Below are 16,407 nucleotides of genomic sequence, written 5' to 3'. Positions count from 1 at the left end.
GAAAAAGTACCTTTTCATGGCTGTTTTCAACAATGCTTTTAACAGTTAACTCGCTCCCACAGACACCTGGCTGGGAAAGCACAGGCCAGATCCCATGGTTTTAATGGATGTGAACCTGCACCATTTAATCTGGCAATTGTAGTTTTGAGAGACTCATTACATGGCTCAAATGTTGCATTGCTAGATTAAACCTAAGGTTATATCAGACTACTACCTACTGGTCCATTTTTTGCAAATTTAAAAGGAATTTAAAGGATAATACTAATGTAGCATGATTCATCACGTAGTACCCCATAGCACTTCAATCCACGAGCTGGTTCCCTTCCCCATTGAATGGTGTTGTGCAATACCCACTGTGTGCCTGCAGCCATACTGCATGCCCTGTAGAGAAGTGAGAAATTTAAGGGAAGACTTTAAATATGCCAGCTAATGCAAGATCAAATTGGGATTGAGACAAGACACTTGGGTTAAACACCCCCGATATCTTACTAACAGTACCATAGGGTCTTTAATGACCGAATAATTAGGAATTTATCTTATCTGAAGGATAATACATCCTACTGCACAACTCCTCTGGTCACCATAACAGGGCACTGCCTTTTTCGACATTGAGGTCCAGAAAGTAGTGTCACCAAAACCACTTTACAGCAGCTACTTGTTTTCCTTACAGAGCTCCCCTTGCAGTACTGACCTGGCCTTGCCAGGTGTGTGATCCTTCAGGAGCAGAACTGAGAATCCCTGCCCCATATTCCTTTTACGATTTACAAGAATCAGGTGATTTCATTTTTATTAAGAGGTCAAAACCAAGTAGACCTGAGATGTTGCATTCAAACACATTTAAACTATCATCCTTTAAAACATAGTTATCTTTCACTATATTTTTATCCCTACATACACCTACCCCAGGCTGATTTTATGTTATTCATAAGCATATCTGTGCATCACTAAACAGCCATTACTACTAAAACTTATTTTTTTAGCCCCAAAAGGTTGGAGTTGTTCTTTACTCACATGCATCAGTTCATAATTCATTTTTATATACCCCATTAATTGGGGTATACAATAATGAATATAATTTTGAATGAACATTTAAAATGTCCAATCTTATGGGGTTCTATGTTGTATCACAGTTTTTGAGATTCAGTGGGAAGAACTACATCTCCAGACCCATCTTAAAAATCTCTTCAATCTATCCAAGCTAAAACCGTTTAATATTATTCAGTTTTGTTTTGGTGTAGTTCAGAAGCAGTTAATGATTTGGATCTGAGGAATAGGTGATACAATCTTTGCACTAGAATATATGAGCGTGGAAAGATGATGCAGCTAAAGAACTACTAGACACAAAGCTAACCTAATTAAAATGTAATTAACACATTTTTTTGTTACTATCGATGATGTTGATAATCATTAATCATCCTTACTTATCTAGTGCTATTCTGGACACTCCACTCAAAGCTCTTTACAGGTGCTGGGCAGCCACCTGTATGATGTGATGGCAGCCTACAGTAAGTGCGCCTGTACAGTCATCACACATCATTTATTACAAAGAAAGATTTAAGAATTTAGCAAAAAAGTCCTCTAAGCAGCACAGCCTGAGACTGATGTTCACAGCTGAACATAACTTTGTTTCACAAAGTAGCTGTCATCTGCAGAAACTATTCAATATTTTAACAAGAACCATTATTCCAGAGTAACAAAAGACTAGAGTTGAGAACAAATCACGACTGACACAGCAGGTCTATAACAATGTCAGGGATTTATTATCATTTACATTTTTACAGGAGCACTGCTGAGGCCAAGCTTGGTACAGGTGATATGGGTCAAAGGTTGTTGAGTGCTACTGAGATCATGGATAAGGGGGCACACTGCAACCAAGCTAAGACATTTGAAGCAGTATAGAGTGTACTCAGCATGGATAATAAACATCAAATTCCACAGTTATGTAAGCACACACATGAGAACGGACTATAAAAAACTACCTCAAAGACTTACAGGGAATTCTAAAACATCACCATTATGCCCTCTTGTGAAGTCATTAAGGTCCTGTCTAAATGCAGCTGCTATAATTTTACAAAGTATACAGATTATTAGGTCTAATACAGCATATGGCATCTTCTGGTCTCAACTATGTGGTTTCAATATTGTAGAAAGTTATCTATTTTGAGTTTACTTGGCACTACTATAATGACTGCTCTATAAATGGGAGACTCTGTCCTCAATCAGTACAATCAATTTGAAAGTCGGTCATAATTTTTCATGAAGGCAACCCTAACTACATTAACAGCCTTCAGATGACAACAAGCACGACAACTGAGTGAAAACACCTCTGCCGACATCTAGGAAGGGGAACAGCCTTGTGCACCTGGCTCTCAGTCTGCCTTTCATGACAGCTATTATCTACCCTTCTTCATTATTGCTGGAATGCAATTCAGAACAGAAGCAGGCGATGAAGGTCAATCAATTCTAGATGAACTGAACAGAGGAACCAGACTTATATAGCTGGGATCATATTTTTAGTAATCAACATTAAAAATTAGTTTTTAACATTCTCAATTAAAAGTTGCTGATGTTGTGTTGTGCAGAAAGACAACATATCTAAAGGGAAGGTCTACTTCAGTAGGTCTGAAGGCCTACAGAAAACAAATCCTTCCTGAGGTAACTTCAAATGATAGAAAAGGAATCTTGTTTTATCCTATACAATTTATATATCTGAAAGACAAGTTGATCTTGCCATGAAGGGAAGTGCATCTCTGCTTGCCCTGGGCGTCACTGCACACATTGGAAAAAAAAATAACATGATCTGCTATCTATAGAGAACTCTTTTTCTCAAAGCGTACTGGCAAGAGGGCAATACATCTACATACATATAAATAAATAAGTGACCTTGTATGATACATAGCTTTTGAAAACAGAGCTAACAAACTGTAAAATAATCAGATTAGGACTTTAAAAAATAAACTTTCTGCCCAACTGTTGACTGTAAGAAGCTTTACTAAAGGCCAAACATCCAGCATGGCTTTGCTCATGCTGCATACCATATACATATGTAAAAATGAGTTCCTGAATACATATCTAAGTAGTCTTTTATAATTACCCAGCATCATTGATAGCTCATGACACGTGGGTTTAAATACCTCTCTCTGCTAAACTGGCCTTCCTTCAAGTTATTATAATTTGCATCTTTCACTCTACATTCTTAGGAGCTGCATGTACTACATCTTTTGGCATTAACCTGACAAGAAACATTCAGAACAATACACACACATCATTAAAAATTAGACCCAAACTGTGTACACACCTTTTTTGGAAAACATTTTGGGGGACAAAACACATTCATGTCAGGCATTGGAAACCATATTTTGTTACAGACAAAAGATTATCTTGATTTGAGAGAGAAGGTTGCCCTGAATTTTGAGGCTTTTTCTGCTACCCATTAAATGACAAAGAATGGATCTTTCCACTCACTCCTCATATTCTAAGTCTATTTCACTAGAGTTAAAAAAATATAGCACTATAGCTAACACAATTTTAAAACTTTGTAGCAGTTTCCTTGCCTGAAGTATATTCTTACAGCAAATGAAGGCGGTATGGTGAACCTTAGCAAAGACCATGTTATACCCATAATTTATATTTTATAACAGTGGCAAAATAACATTCTGAATCAAACAGGGAGACATGCAGTTTCTGGTCCCAAATCCATCCTTTGCAGTTCGCAGAGTGAAGCAAATTGGGAAAATAGTTGAAACTCACAACCTTGGACCCAAAGCAAAATGTTTGGTTCACTTTGCACATAAAAATACCCTGATGAATAAAATATCGAAATGACCCTTCTGAAGAATGCACCAAGTAACAAATCTAAAATGACAAAAAAAAGTGCAACGATAACCAGTTTGTTTTCTCCCCCCACACCACACATGCCTGTACCATGCCCCACCATTACAAATACAGCATTTTATTTAAATTAAAAAAGTAAAATAATTAACCATCTAAAAGACAAAGGCCACAAAAAAGCCATGTGACTGCCACATCTCAAAGGAAAAATGTTTTTTTGTTTGAGAGCCATAGAAGACAAGTTTTCTGTGCTTGCCAATGCATGAAAGGAAATCAAAGTGGTGTGAAATGAAATTTGTAGTGGTCACTGATAAAACTACAAAGAAAGGCTTTGTTTTGTGTCTTTTTTTTCCCCCATTGGCAAATTAAGCTGCTGCCAAGTGGTGTAGGGAGAAACACCATGTCCTGGTGGAGCTCTGTCTGTTGTTTTCGCAGGCCAAGCATCAGTGGCCTTGTGAATTTGACCACTGCTTCCCTTTCTTCAGTTCCTCTTCACTCTGAGCTTTGGCATCCTATATGAACTTGAAGCATTTAGTCTTGTCATGTGGCAACCGTGTTTTGAAAAGCACCGAATCCACACGGAACTGCGTGTACAGCAGAGGCATGTAGCCGTACACCTTAACGAAGAAATTGATGCACTTGTGTCGCTCATGGAAATGGGAATCATCGTGTGAGAGCGCCTGGGGGCAGCCAGGGCAGCGGAAAGTCCAGCGAGACGTCACCTGGGAGAGAATAAGAATAGTTATTCCCAGCATTCATATAGCATTTTTAAACAAAGAAACTCAGGCCTCTTTATAGGGCCACTCAACGTGAAACACGGAATTAACCTGGATAATATACTTCAATAATCTACTACACAGTACGCCATTAGAGAAGTGAGAATTTGTTCCATAAACGGAATTATGGGAAAATCTCAGGAAAACCAGATCAGAATTAGCATCCCTTTTAAACAGCGCCATGGCAGCTTTAATGACCAAGTAGTTAGGACATTGGTTGAGTGTCTCCTCTAACAGTGCACTGTCCCTTCTTACCATACTGGGGCAATGGTTTTGAACATCCTGGTACATCAGCCTACTGCAACCTACTAGTTTACTACTGCTTACAGCAGCAAACTGGTTTTCCTTGGGGGGTCTACTTCATAACTGAGAAGACCAGCCTTGCTTAGCTGCTGAGACCTGACCAGATCAGGCTACGAGGCAGCAATGCACATAGTTAGGAATACAACTGCTTTCGAAAACACAAACACACAAATTTAGAAGAGGAACATAGGAGTTAATTACTGATTTTGATGAAGAGCTGGCGCACACCCTCATCACATTACCTCTGCAGACATCTTTTTCATTGATTTACTCACCTATTGTTCGGTTTGATGGGAAACTGACTTTCTCTGTACTCTTATGTTGGTGTAATTATTGTCGAAAAGGTAATTTATGTATTAGTTGTTGTGTATTTGTCTTACCCATTGTGGATCCACAGTCTTGTCATTATCTGTTTGTTCCACCATGTTGTGTCAGGGTTACAGAGCCTCTTTCTCCCTTGGATTAGATTGGGCCTCCTATCCATCAATTGGAGCCTTAGAATATTTAAGCTGGTGCTCATGGTGTAGCAAGCTAATTTTGCTTTGTCTTTGAGTCAGTGTGGTTTGCATATTATACCTTGCCTGTGTGACAAACACAGCCTGGTGCTACTAATTCTGTTTGAACTGCTAGTGGGAACTTTTCTTGAAAGACTACAGTTTTCTCCTTTTGATGAATGTTTTGTTATTTCTTCTTTTTTTGTAAATAGCTTTCATACAGACCACTTTAAGTAAATATCTTTTTTGCATAATCTTTTGTTGTTGGTGTTTTTATGAGTGCTCTGACCACCCCTGGATCTTCTTTCAGGGAATTTCTAAACAAATGCAGAAAGTGGAGAACAGAACTCAAAACTGAATAAATGCACTATTGCCTTCTATACGAAGTCCTCTCCAAACCAAATTCAAGTACACTTTGGCTTTGTACTGATTTTAATCTAGCATTGTCTTAAAGAGGAAAAGAGGGCACACCCAATGCTAAGGATGTATTGTTCAACAAAAATCAACATAAAAAAGCCTCTGAACTCCACTGCTATTTACTAAACAATCCACCGGAAAAAAAACGCATAATTAATTTGTGTTTTTAATTCAATTCACCTGGCTCCAGTTCAAAACAAGGTCTACTGTATGTAGAGGAGAGATTGACCAGATATCCCCGCTTTTGTAAAATAGGATTGACCATTATTCCCAAACAGTAGCATCCCACCACTGTCAGCTCCTCATAAAAATAAGACTTGGGTGTTGCCTTCAGCAGAAAGAAATAGAAAGATTATTGGGTTTTTCTCTTTGGTATTTTAAGTAAAGCACCATTACACAAAGAAATGCATATTATTCACTGACCTTGATGGGTGGTTTTCTGGTGATGTGAGAGACAAGGAAGTTCATGGCAATGTCCTCACAGTTGATGTACTCATCCACCATGTCTCGTATTGCTTGAGGCATCACGTAGGAGTACAGATAGGCATAGTACTGCAGACAGCACAGAAAGAACATCAAGCTTCCTTAAACTTATTTGCTTTCCAAACATCTTTATTCCTAGGTTCAATTCCTTAAAATGTTTTCTAGTTATCCCACAAGACAAAATAAAGAAAACAGATCTTGGAACATTTTTAAATGCTTGTGTTGCCTTTTTTTAGTTCAATCATCTTAAAGTTTACTTTAAGACTCAGAGGAGGAAAAAAAAGTGGCCTGAAATGTTAGTGGACATACAATTTGTGTTTAAATGTTTCTTAATATAGTGTGACTGTGAACATATTTACATTAAACACAGCAGGATAATTAATGATCATGGAAAAAACTTTCAATTCAGAGAAAACATCAAGCATTGGTATATACAATTAAAATCCACAAAAAGTAGCTAATGCAGGAACACAGCATAAAATTAAACTATTGAAAAGATTAACAGCTACCAGTCAAATCTGAAATGATTGTAGGAACATGAGCTTATTCTTGTACTTGCTCTACAGAAATGAACACCGTCTTGTCTCATGTAGTGCTTATTTTATTAAGCCTACATAACAAAAATCCCTGCTATTGTGGCATGGATAACTGTATTATTTACTTCCTCAGTTTTCAAGGAAAGTGACTTCTATAATCTACACAGAACTTTGCACATCAGTGTTCTAACTACTTATCAGGGAGGCAGTTTATTAGTAGTACATTCTGAAAAGACAAAATACTTAAATTTAACCAATAAGCATAAAGATTATAAAGTGCTGAAAACCCCTAAACCATGTAATCAAAAGATGGGTTTCCCCATCAACAGTGACTGATAAATACAAAAACACACAGATTGAAAATAATAAGAAGCAAATGCAGAATTTCATCTTTTTAAAAATGTATTTTTCATTTTAAGTGATAGGTCTCTTTAAAAGATTGTGTGAAAACTTCTAACAGCACTAGCCTTCTTCCCCAGTCCATTGCTGGTAACCCATTTTGTGTGTTTAACGTGTTTTAAGATGCATCGGTAAATGTGTTTAATAACAGAGGAAGCAGATGTTGTTGTATAGCACAAGATTAATTACATCTTTTATCTTGTGCTATACAACATGCCTCTGGTCTATGCTGGAACTAGAAATGTATAATTATTTGTACTCTGTTTTACATGTAGATAAGACCAGTTGCATGTGCTGAGTGAACATTTAGGTACCCAACTAAACGTTGGAATTTACCATCAACGCCCAGCGTTCGACTTGGCAGCTCTACAAGATAGGTCTATACCTTGTGAAAGAAGGCGGCCCCAGTCAGCACCATGGACAGCTCACAGGAATAGTTGGAGTTGTAAAGCCAGGATTGGTGGTTCACATCCCATGCATGATACCTCCCTGGGAACCCTACAATCCGATCCCTGGCTTCACGCCACACACTGAGACACAAAGAGAAAAAAGTAACCAAATAGCTCAGCAAATAACATGTTGTATAGTGGGTCATATGTGGCCCCATGACATATGTAAACCGTCTTGGTTTCAGCAGCCAGACAAGAAACTATGTTTCACAAAAGAGCTACCAAAACTGAAATACCTGTAACAGATTCCCAAGTACAAGCCTTACTGCCTAGTTCAACTTTATTGTACATTTCTCTTCCTCATAATGACTCAAAAATATATCTCTTTACTGAACAATTGATTTCATTTGTTCTTCTTGATCACGAAGCGAAGTTATCCAGAGCAGAAAAATAAACATTAACTCAACACAGTCAGTACAGCTTGATTTCATAGTGAATGCCTCCTACACTACACAATTGTATCAAATCCACTCACTTTGAAGTAAAACAAACAAGTGGCTCATGAGAGACACAAGACATTCTCTCCTTGAGAAGAAATCAGTTAGACTCCTAAATGCATGGAAATATGTGCACCTATGTAAACTTTGACCTATGTGCAGAAAGCTTTTAAAATTAATGAGAATTCACTACAGACATTGATACGTTCTTCTGACACTAGCACCAATGATTAGTCAGGAGCCCAAAAACTGACTTTGCAGTGAGCTTTTGTAAATCTTCCACTTTGTGGTAGCAAAAAATAACTTTTTCTCGCTGTTGTATAGCTCCAGTTTGAAACTGCTAATTGATTTTCAATCCAATTCTAGGAAAACCAGCAGAAACATGTACCACAATGGAATCCAAGCCAAAGTTAGAGAGAACACAAATTGTGACCAAAAGTCATCCTTGCCTTGAAAAAAATGCAATGTAAATCCCAGTACTATTAGTTGTTAACTTATATTGCATTTCACACAGTTCATATTGATTAGAATTAAGTATTGTTAATTATGTTTTGCTACAATTTTAACAATGACCACGTTTTAATATATATTTAAAAATATATAACTTAAATAATAAATTCATTATGATTAAGATGTTTTTTTTTACTTAAGTCAAGTATGTAACTGCTACAGTACATTCTATAAGACAATTAAAACATTTCACAAATCACCCCCCAAAAAACTTAAAAGTTACTCAACTTACATAGTACAAATAAACACATTTCATCCTCAAATGCTGAGCAACACTTTTTATGTTCTTGTACCTCTTCCCATGCTAGCAGTGAGAAGTAATTATTAAATGATTGGGTCTAGACTACAGTTTCTGGAAGATGGTACCATGCAGAAAGTACAGTACATATATACACCCAAGGCTCCACAGCCGAAACATTCTTTTTTTCCCCCTCTTTTCAGTATGGAATAAACCTTTACTTGTTCCCTTGCAGCCTATGCATGCTGACACAGCTACCTACTTGAACTACCTCATACATAATCAAGTGAAAATTCAGAGCCTACAGGAAACCTTTTCTTTTTGTCAGTCCCATCTAAATGCAGCACTGTGTTCATAACAATTTTTTTACATTAAAAGAATGTTTCCAGGACAAACCATGCAGAGCCTAATAACAGTGTGAGTCCCCAGCAATTGTGCTTGAATGTTTAAGGAGGAATGACAGCAGTTAGGGAAGGCACTCCGAGTAAGAATCCATAATGGAAGCTAAATAACAAGGTAAAATAATTGCATTTTTCAACAAGAACTGGTTGTCTGCAGTTTATCTTGCCTGCAGGGAAATAAAATCCTTCATAACTGCTTTGTTTCTTGTGTTTTAACATATATATTTTTAAACTATGTAAAATTCCCATTCTGCATTTTTTTAACAAAACAGCGACATTTAAAGTAGCATGAGTCACAGTTAAAGGGTTTAAGTAGCATGAAAGTTAAAAACATGTCTCCTGCCTATTTAAGGACTGTGTAGCTACAGAATATCCATCATAGGTAGTGACGCCTCTAGGTTGATCAAACCAACAATCACATCATATTGTAGGAACTAAGGCAACGTTTAAAGTTTTCAGAAAAAATGTGTTGCTCATATGTGACAAAGCAATGAACATAAATTGTTCAGCTTTGTGCTTCTGTCACCTTTTCTTTTTTTACTTACAGTTATAGTTAACACGTCAATTATATGGTCAATTAATCTATGGTTAATAGAAAAAACGGAAAATGCCAGCCATCTCAAAATCTGACAGAGCATGTCTGTTACCAAACCTTGCTAATATTTGTACACAATATACTAGACGGCTAACACAAACAGGGAATTTTACATTGTACCACAAAGGATAATAATAAAAATCAACTAGGGGAAATAATTCCTTACAGTTGATTTTAGCAACTGCTGAAGGTTTACAGTTGTGAGAAAAAGTTTGTGAACTCTTTGGAATTATATGGATTTCTGCATGACGGGCTCCTAAAATGTGATCTGATCTTCATCTAAGTCATAATAATAAATAAAGACCATCTTATTTAACAAAGAACACACACAACATTTTACATTGTCATATCTTTAGTGAACAAATTGTTTAAACAATCAAGGTCATTGATGGAAAAAATATGTGAACCTAGGATAATGACATCTCGAAAACTGGGTAATTGGAGTCAGATATTTCAATCAATGAGTCAGGTGTTCCGATCAATTCAGGTGTGGGATTGGCCTGCCCTGCCCTATAAAAAAAAAAATCACACAATTTTGGTTACCTGCTCTTCACAACAGAATTCTGTTGAAGGGCAATATGCCATGATCAAAAGAGATTTCATAGGACCTCAGAAGAAGAGTTGTTAAAGCTCATAAGATTGGAAAGGGTTACAAAAGGATTTCTAAAGGCTTGGGGCTCCATCAGTCCACAGTCAGGCAGCTAGTTTACAAATGGAAGAAATTCAGCACCGTTTCTACTCTCCCTAGGAGTGGGCATCCTACAAAGATCAGTGCAAGGAATGGTCAAGTCAGAGTCCTGACCTCAATCCTATTTAAATGCTGTGGCATGATCTGAAGCAGGCCGTTTAAGCAAGATATCCCAAAAATATACATGAACTAAAACAGTTGTGTATAGATTAATGGGCCAAAATACCTCCTAACCCCTTTATAGGTCTGATCAGCAGCTACAGAAAGTGTTTGGTTGAGGTTATTGCCAATAAAGGAAATTTCACTAGTTACTAAATATAAGGGTTCACATACTTGTTCCTTCAATTACCTTGATTGTTTAAACCATTTGTTCAATAAAGATATGGCAATGTAACTTGTTGTGTGTGTTTGTTAAATAAGACTGTCTTTATTATTATGACTTAAATGGAGATCAGATCCCATTTTAGGAGCCATTCATGCAGAAATCCATATAATTCTGCTTCAACTATAACACTTTTGTATAAATCATTATAAAAAGTGTTTTATATCTAACACTTTTCTATAAATCATTTATTAAAATGTTTTAACAGCTCACTTATTGGTTTAGCAACATCACTAATGTTAATAGTAACTGGTTAGGAAAATTAGTGAAGATAACCAGAAAAATCATTGGGGCACATCAAATAAACCTCAGTGCCCACTACGAACAGAGGGTTCTAAATAAGGCTAAGAGCATTATTGGAGTGTGTGGTCCCCTCCTATAAGTAAAAAGCATCTTGGTATCCTTTGGTATGAGACGCAGAATATAAATAGAAGACATTATTATAACACTGACATGCTACAATGTCACTGGCTGTCAAAACAGCCTCCAGAGTTTGAAATATGTAAACAGTTTCCTGTGGTGGAAATTTCATAACATAAAAAATATGTTTTATACAAAAGCTTTTAATAGTCTATAACAGAATCATGTTTTCCTTGCTTACATAACTATTTCCAGTACAGTGCATTGCTCCATACCTTACTGAACCTCCCAGTTAATTCAATTCCAGACAGTGAATTTCTTGAATTAAATTAAATAAAATTCACATATGCAAAGGCACATGGAAAAACACTACTTCAAATATGGTAATGGAGGACCAAATAAGTTGGATCTAAGGACTACTTCTTGACTTAGAAATACATTTTGCCTTAATGTTTTTTCTTATATATTGGAAAATAAACTGCACACACAACAGAATTCTGTGCAAGAAGAGACAGTACTATGGACAGGCTCTCTGAGGAATGGTAGGGCATTTCAATCTCAGGAGCTCAACCCATTAACAAAGTGTCTGAAGATTCTGACTTCTTCTTTTTACTCTTAAGATTCCTTAGTAAACAGCAGACAATTTTTGATTTCCAACAAGAATCAGTGAACTTGAAATGCAAGTACTTGCATGTTAGAAACTACAATAACCGAACTCTTGTAGTCTATTGTGAAATGGGTATTTTGCTCCTATACATTTACTCCTTGCACTGGCCCCACAATCACATAAAGAAGATGGATCATTTTATCACTATAACAATGGTGCCCTCTTAAAATTAATACGATGTCAAGGTATGCCTGGCAAACACCTGAGAAATCTGAAATGTAACTCACAGCCTGGAAAAATATGCTGTGCGATTCCAAACAATAAAAGGAAACAGTTACATTGAGTATTTAAAACACACAGTCTGCACCTTACCTAAAGTCATGTGAGATCTGAATATGGACTAGCACCAAGACTTTATTTGTGATTGTATAGACTGGCCAAAAAGTAATGCCTTTCTATTTCAGAACAAACCCACAATAAAGATCCTGAGTTCCACTGATGTGAATGGTATCAACATTTTATAAAATATACTTAATCAACACAAAAAGTAAAATACCACACAATTAAATCACCATCATACCAAACACAGTTTGATGAAGCCTATCTTTAAAGTAGATTTAAAAACCGAGGTGTAATCTTTTAAGTTTATTTTGGATGATTGGATGACAATAACTATAGAAGTTTCTATATGCATCAAATTATATTTATTTCAGTTCTAAAAAGACAAAGATAACTTTGGCAAAGCTACAAGTGTCCTTCACACAAATTGGTTGGAAAAAATTAGAAGACAGAAATCAAGTACTTTATGTGGCAAATGCAACTCGTAAGTGTTGGATCAGTAAGAAAATAATTCAGATCGTTTTCCCTAATACATCTTGAAAGCATTTTCAAGAAAATCATTTTAGATTTTAACGATTCAATACTTCCCTGCTGTTTAGTCCTAACCTAAGGCATGTTTTACTTAGTGGGGGTTTTATCTCCTATATTGTGAAACAGCCTGGTGTAAGTGGAATGCAGTGTGAGAGCTGATACTTAAGGAGACGACAGTTCACAGAGATACTTATGCCCAAGGTCATTAAAAGTTCTGCAAGCTAAAAATAGTTTGGAAAAATCAAAGGAAAACTGTGAAGGAACACACCAGTGCCACCCATATTCAGTAAGCAGCTTTCTGCAGCACCTGAATTTATAGACATTATTTTTTCTTCTTTTATATTAATGAATAGAGCTTTGCCAGGGTCCAATAGCTTATATTATTTGATCTGTAGCCTAAATTAATGATGTTCATATTTTAAATTCTATCTATGACACAAAGCTGTAGATGAGTGCATGTCATGTGATAGTATGGCTTCTGATCAAGGTTGCAGTTTAAACCACTTGAGCTAAAACAGGATCCTAACTTGGAAAAAAAATATTAATTGAGCAACAATCCCACCCCCAACAAAGTGATATACTGTATGTTCCTTGGAAGAAGGCATATACTATGAAAGCTACTTCTTTAAGTACAACACACCATTCTGAACAATCTCTGAATGGTTGGAAGAAAGTTTGTAAAATGACATATTCAACCACAAAATACAGTATGCATTTTTGTTGTAAATTAATTAACAAAACAATAAATGAACAAACATCAGCTGACCACTGCAAGAATTTGTTATGCAGTCAGTACTAGCAAATTAATAATAGTTTTTACATTATAATAGAAATGTCCCATAGTGTATTAAGTCTTTAGAAAACAGTTTTCCACACGTCGTGGCTGCAATTAAAATAATTCAGTATGCCAGGTTTGTTTTTAAATGAATTTTTGAGACAGTCAGCAAATATTGTTTCAATGTCCAAAAAGCAGCATGCCTTTTTTTGTATGAAACAGTTATTTATGCAGTATTGACATTGATCAGTCAAAACTTCTGATAATACCAAGAGGCATGCAGAATTAAACTAATGACCTTTCAGAAGTTTAGAAACTGAATGGAGTAAAGTTTCCACTCTGGATATCCAACTGATATTAGCACAATATGCGATAAATTAGCTTATAATAAAATAACAATTTATAGTCTATTTACAATAAAATGGAAAATAATTTAGAACAAAACTGAGTGTACATATTAATATGTAATATGTGTGATAAACAGGACTTCTTCAAGCAATGCATCATCTTGAGTGGCCTGGAGTATTGGCTCGCTATATAGACTAGCAAAACCGCTCATTAATAATGTGCCTGCAAGGGAGATTAAAAGCAAGGTCGGCAGATTGTAATTTTCCTGTCCAGAAATCCACACTTTCTCTACATTTCCATGTTTAGCTATTATCTATTAGTTTAAATAAGACCAGCTGTGTTTATGTGGAATTATACCACTGACATGCCAAATGAAGGGAGCACTGTTAACAAAAGGGATGAAAAGCTATTTACAGGGCTAGTGTTTTTTGTAATTGAAATGAATAAGTTTCTACTTGGCTGCTCCCTGCACCTCAGGAGGAGGTCTACCCAGGGCTCTAATCATGTGGGCAGTCCAGGTGTGCAAGTTGCTATTCTCTGTAGGACTCTAATGAAATACCTCAAATTCCTGGCCCTCCAGACATATCTGACCCAGGATTCACAGATGGAAAAACAGGATAAACCCCAAGGCACTTCCGCACATTTTTAAAGAATATAGCTGGTTGAAATAGTACTTTCCTAAGTCAGTTTTGGGAGATGGAGATTTCAACCAAATTTTTAAGGAAAATATGTCCAGTCTTTATCTGCATGCCAATCAAAGTGTATATTTCTTTGTCACACAACCAGTGAGTAAGACTTTAGTCTTATTTCTACAAGTTTTGGGATCTTTCTTCTTTATAATATAAACTTTATATTTATGTGATCAGAAGTCATTTTACTGTAAATCATATTCAATAGTTTCTTACATTTTGTTAAGTCAGTCAATGCTTTTAACAAAGGTAAAAGACAAGTTGAAGGCCATTGGGCCCATCTATCCTGTTCGGTTCCTAACAGCTAATGGATTCGAGGATCTCAACCAGCCGTTTTGTAAACAAAGTCTGGGTGCCATCCTAAACAAGATGCATGGGTGGTATTGTTCCATACTCCCATAATCCTCTGTATAAAGAAGTACTTCCTGTTCTCAGAACCTTCTTTTCTTGCTAACATGCAATTTCCACTTACATCCTCTGGTTCAAGTTTGACTACATTTTTCTATGCCTTTGAGCACTTAGAACACTTATGGTTTCTAGAACCTTATACACAGTATGTACAAAGTGCTGAAGAGAAATAACACTCATTCGTCTAGAATTACTTGGTTCAGTTATTTTCACCCTTTTCATGTACAGTATAAGCACTACTTCAGGAACACAAAACATATGAAAAATAATTCTGCAGATTTGTGGATTAATTGTAACAACACTGTAGTGTTACACATCATCAGTGTAATATAACTTCTTACTGTCTGAAACAGTGAACAAAGTTGACTGAATACAATGATGCAATAGAGTAGAGAAGTAGTCCAGCTACTTCTCCCACATCATAGAGAACAACCATAACAACCCTAGACACCTTTTCTCCACCATCAACAGACTGCTAAAGCCAAACTGCCCTACCACATTACCTGCCTCACAACTTTGCAACACCATCTTAAGAGTTCTTTAGCTCCTAGATCGACAACATCCAGCATCACATTCTTTCTACAATGCATGTTATCCCTTTATCCCCCCTCTACTTGTCTAGTTTTACTGCTTCCCTTCTCTCTAATTTCTCTCTACTTGACTCAGCATGCCTCAGTAAACTGGTTTCGCATATGAAATCCACTACGAGTCTATTAGATCCCATTCCCACTGCTTTATTTCAATCCTGTTTCACTACTCTCTACCTTATTATCCTCAATATAATAAATGAGTCCTTGAGTCCTGGTGTCGTACCAATGGCCTTCAAAACTGCTGCCATCATCCCAGTTCGAAAAAAGCCAAATACGGCTCTGGACAATCTAAACAAATTTCGCCCCATTTCCAACTTACCTTTTCTTGCAAAAATTCAAGAATGAGCTGTTAGAATTCCATTTAATAACCACCTCATTGCAAAATACCTTTTCAAACCCCTTAAATCCAGTGCCCGACTACTTCACAGGACAGAAACTGCCCTTGCTAAAGACACTAATGATCATCTTATGACTTTTGATTCTGGTTCTTCAGTGCTGTTTTTGACCCTGTTAACCATGATAACTTACCATCTCATCTTGAGACTGTGCTTGGAGTTTCTGACACTGCTCTTAAATGGTTCAAGTCTTAACTTACTGATTCCTGTCACTTTATTTGTCTTGGCGGTTTTAGTTCTGAAATTGGACTTAAGTCTGTTCCTCAGAGCTCAATACTGGGCCCCCTATTTTTTAATATTTACATGTTCCCACTTGGTCAGCTATCAAGATTACATGTCTAAATGATCACTTCTACACTGATGATACTCAAATCTACATCCATACTAAACCTGACACTGATGTGGCTGTCTGTGCTTTCTCTAATT

The 16,407-nt window shown here is 36.5% G+C and overlaps 1 protein-coding gene across 2 annotated transcripts in view; it reads right to left on the bottom strand.

Annotated features, from left to right (window-relative positions):
• Positions 1–1,737: 1,737 nt before the first annotated feature.
• Positions 1,738–16,407, bottom strand: part of extl3 (exostosin-like glycosyltransferase 3) — a 49,201-nt gene continuing 34,531 nt past the window's right edge. For both annotated transcript variants that reach the window (XM_088905622.1, XM_088905631.1), the window contains 3 exons: positions 7,625–7,769; positions 6,245–6,373; positions 1,738–4,553 (listed from right to left, as the gene is read on the bottom strand). In XM_088905622.1, coding sequence (XP_088761748.1) covers positions 4,344–4,553; positions 6,245–6,373; positions 7,625–7,769 — 484 coding nt within the window. In that variant the 3' untranslated portion in view covers positions 1,738–4,343. The remainder of the gene's footprint in view (positions 4,554–6,244; positions 6,374–7,624; positions 7,770–16,407) is intronic.

Source organism: Atractosteus spatula, chromosome 2 (assembly GCF_055471065.1).
Source record: "Atractosteus spatula isolate fAtrSpa1 chromosome 2, fAtrSpa1.hap1, whole genome shotgun sequence".
NCBI classification, from domain to species: Eukaryota; Metazoa; Chordata; class Actinopteri; order Semionotiformes; family Lepisosteidae; genus Atractosteus; species Atractosteus spatula.
The sequence above is the reverse complement of the archived record's forward strand: the minus strand, read 5'-3'. Positions and strand labels throughout refer to the sequence as shown.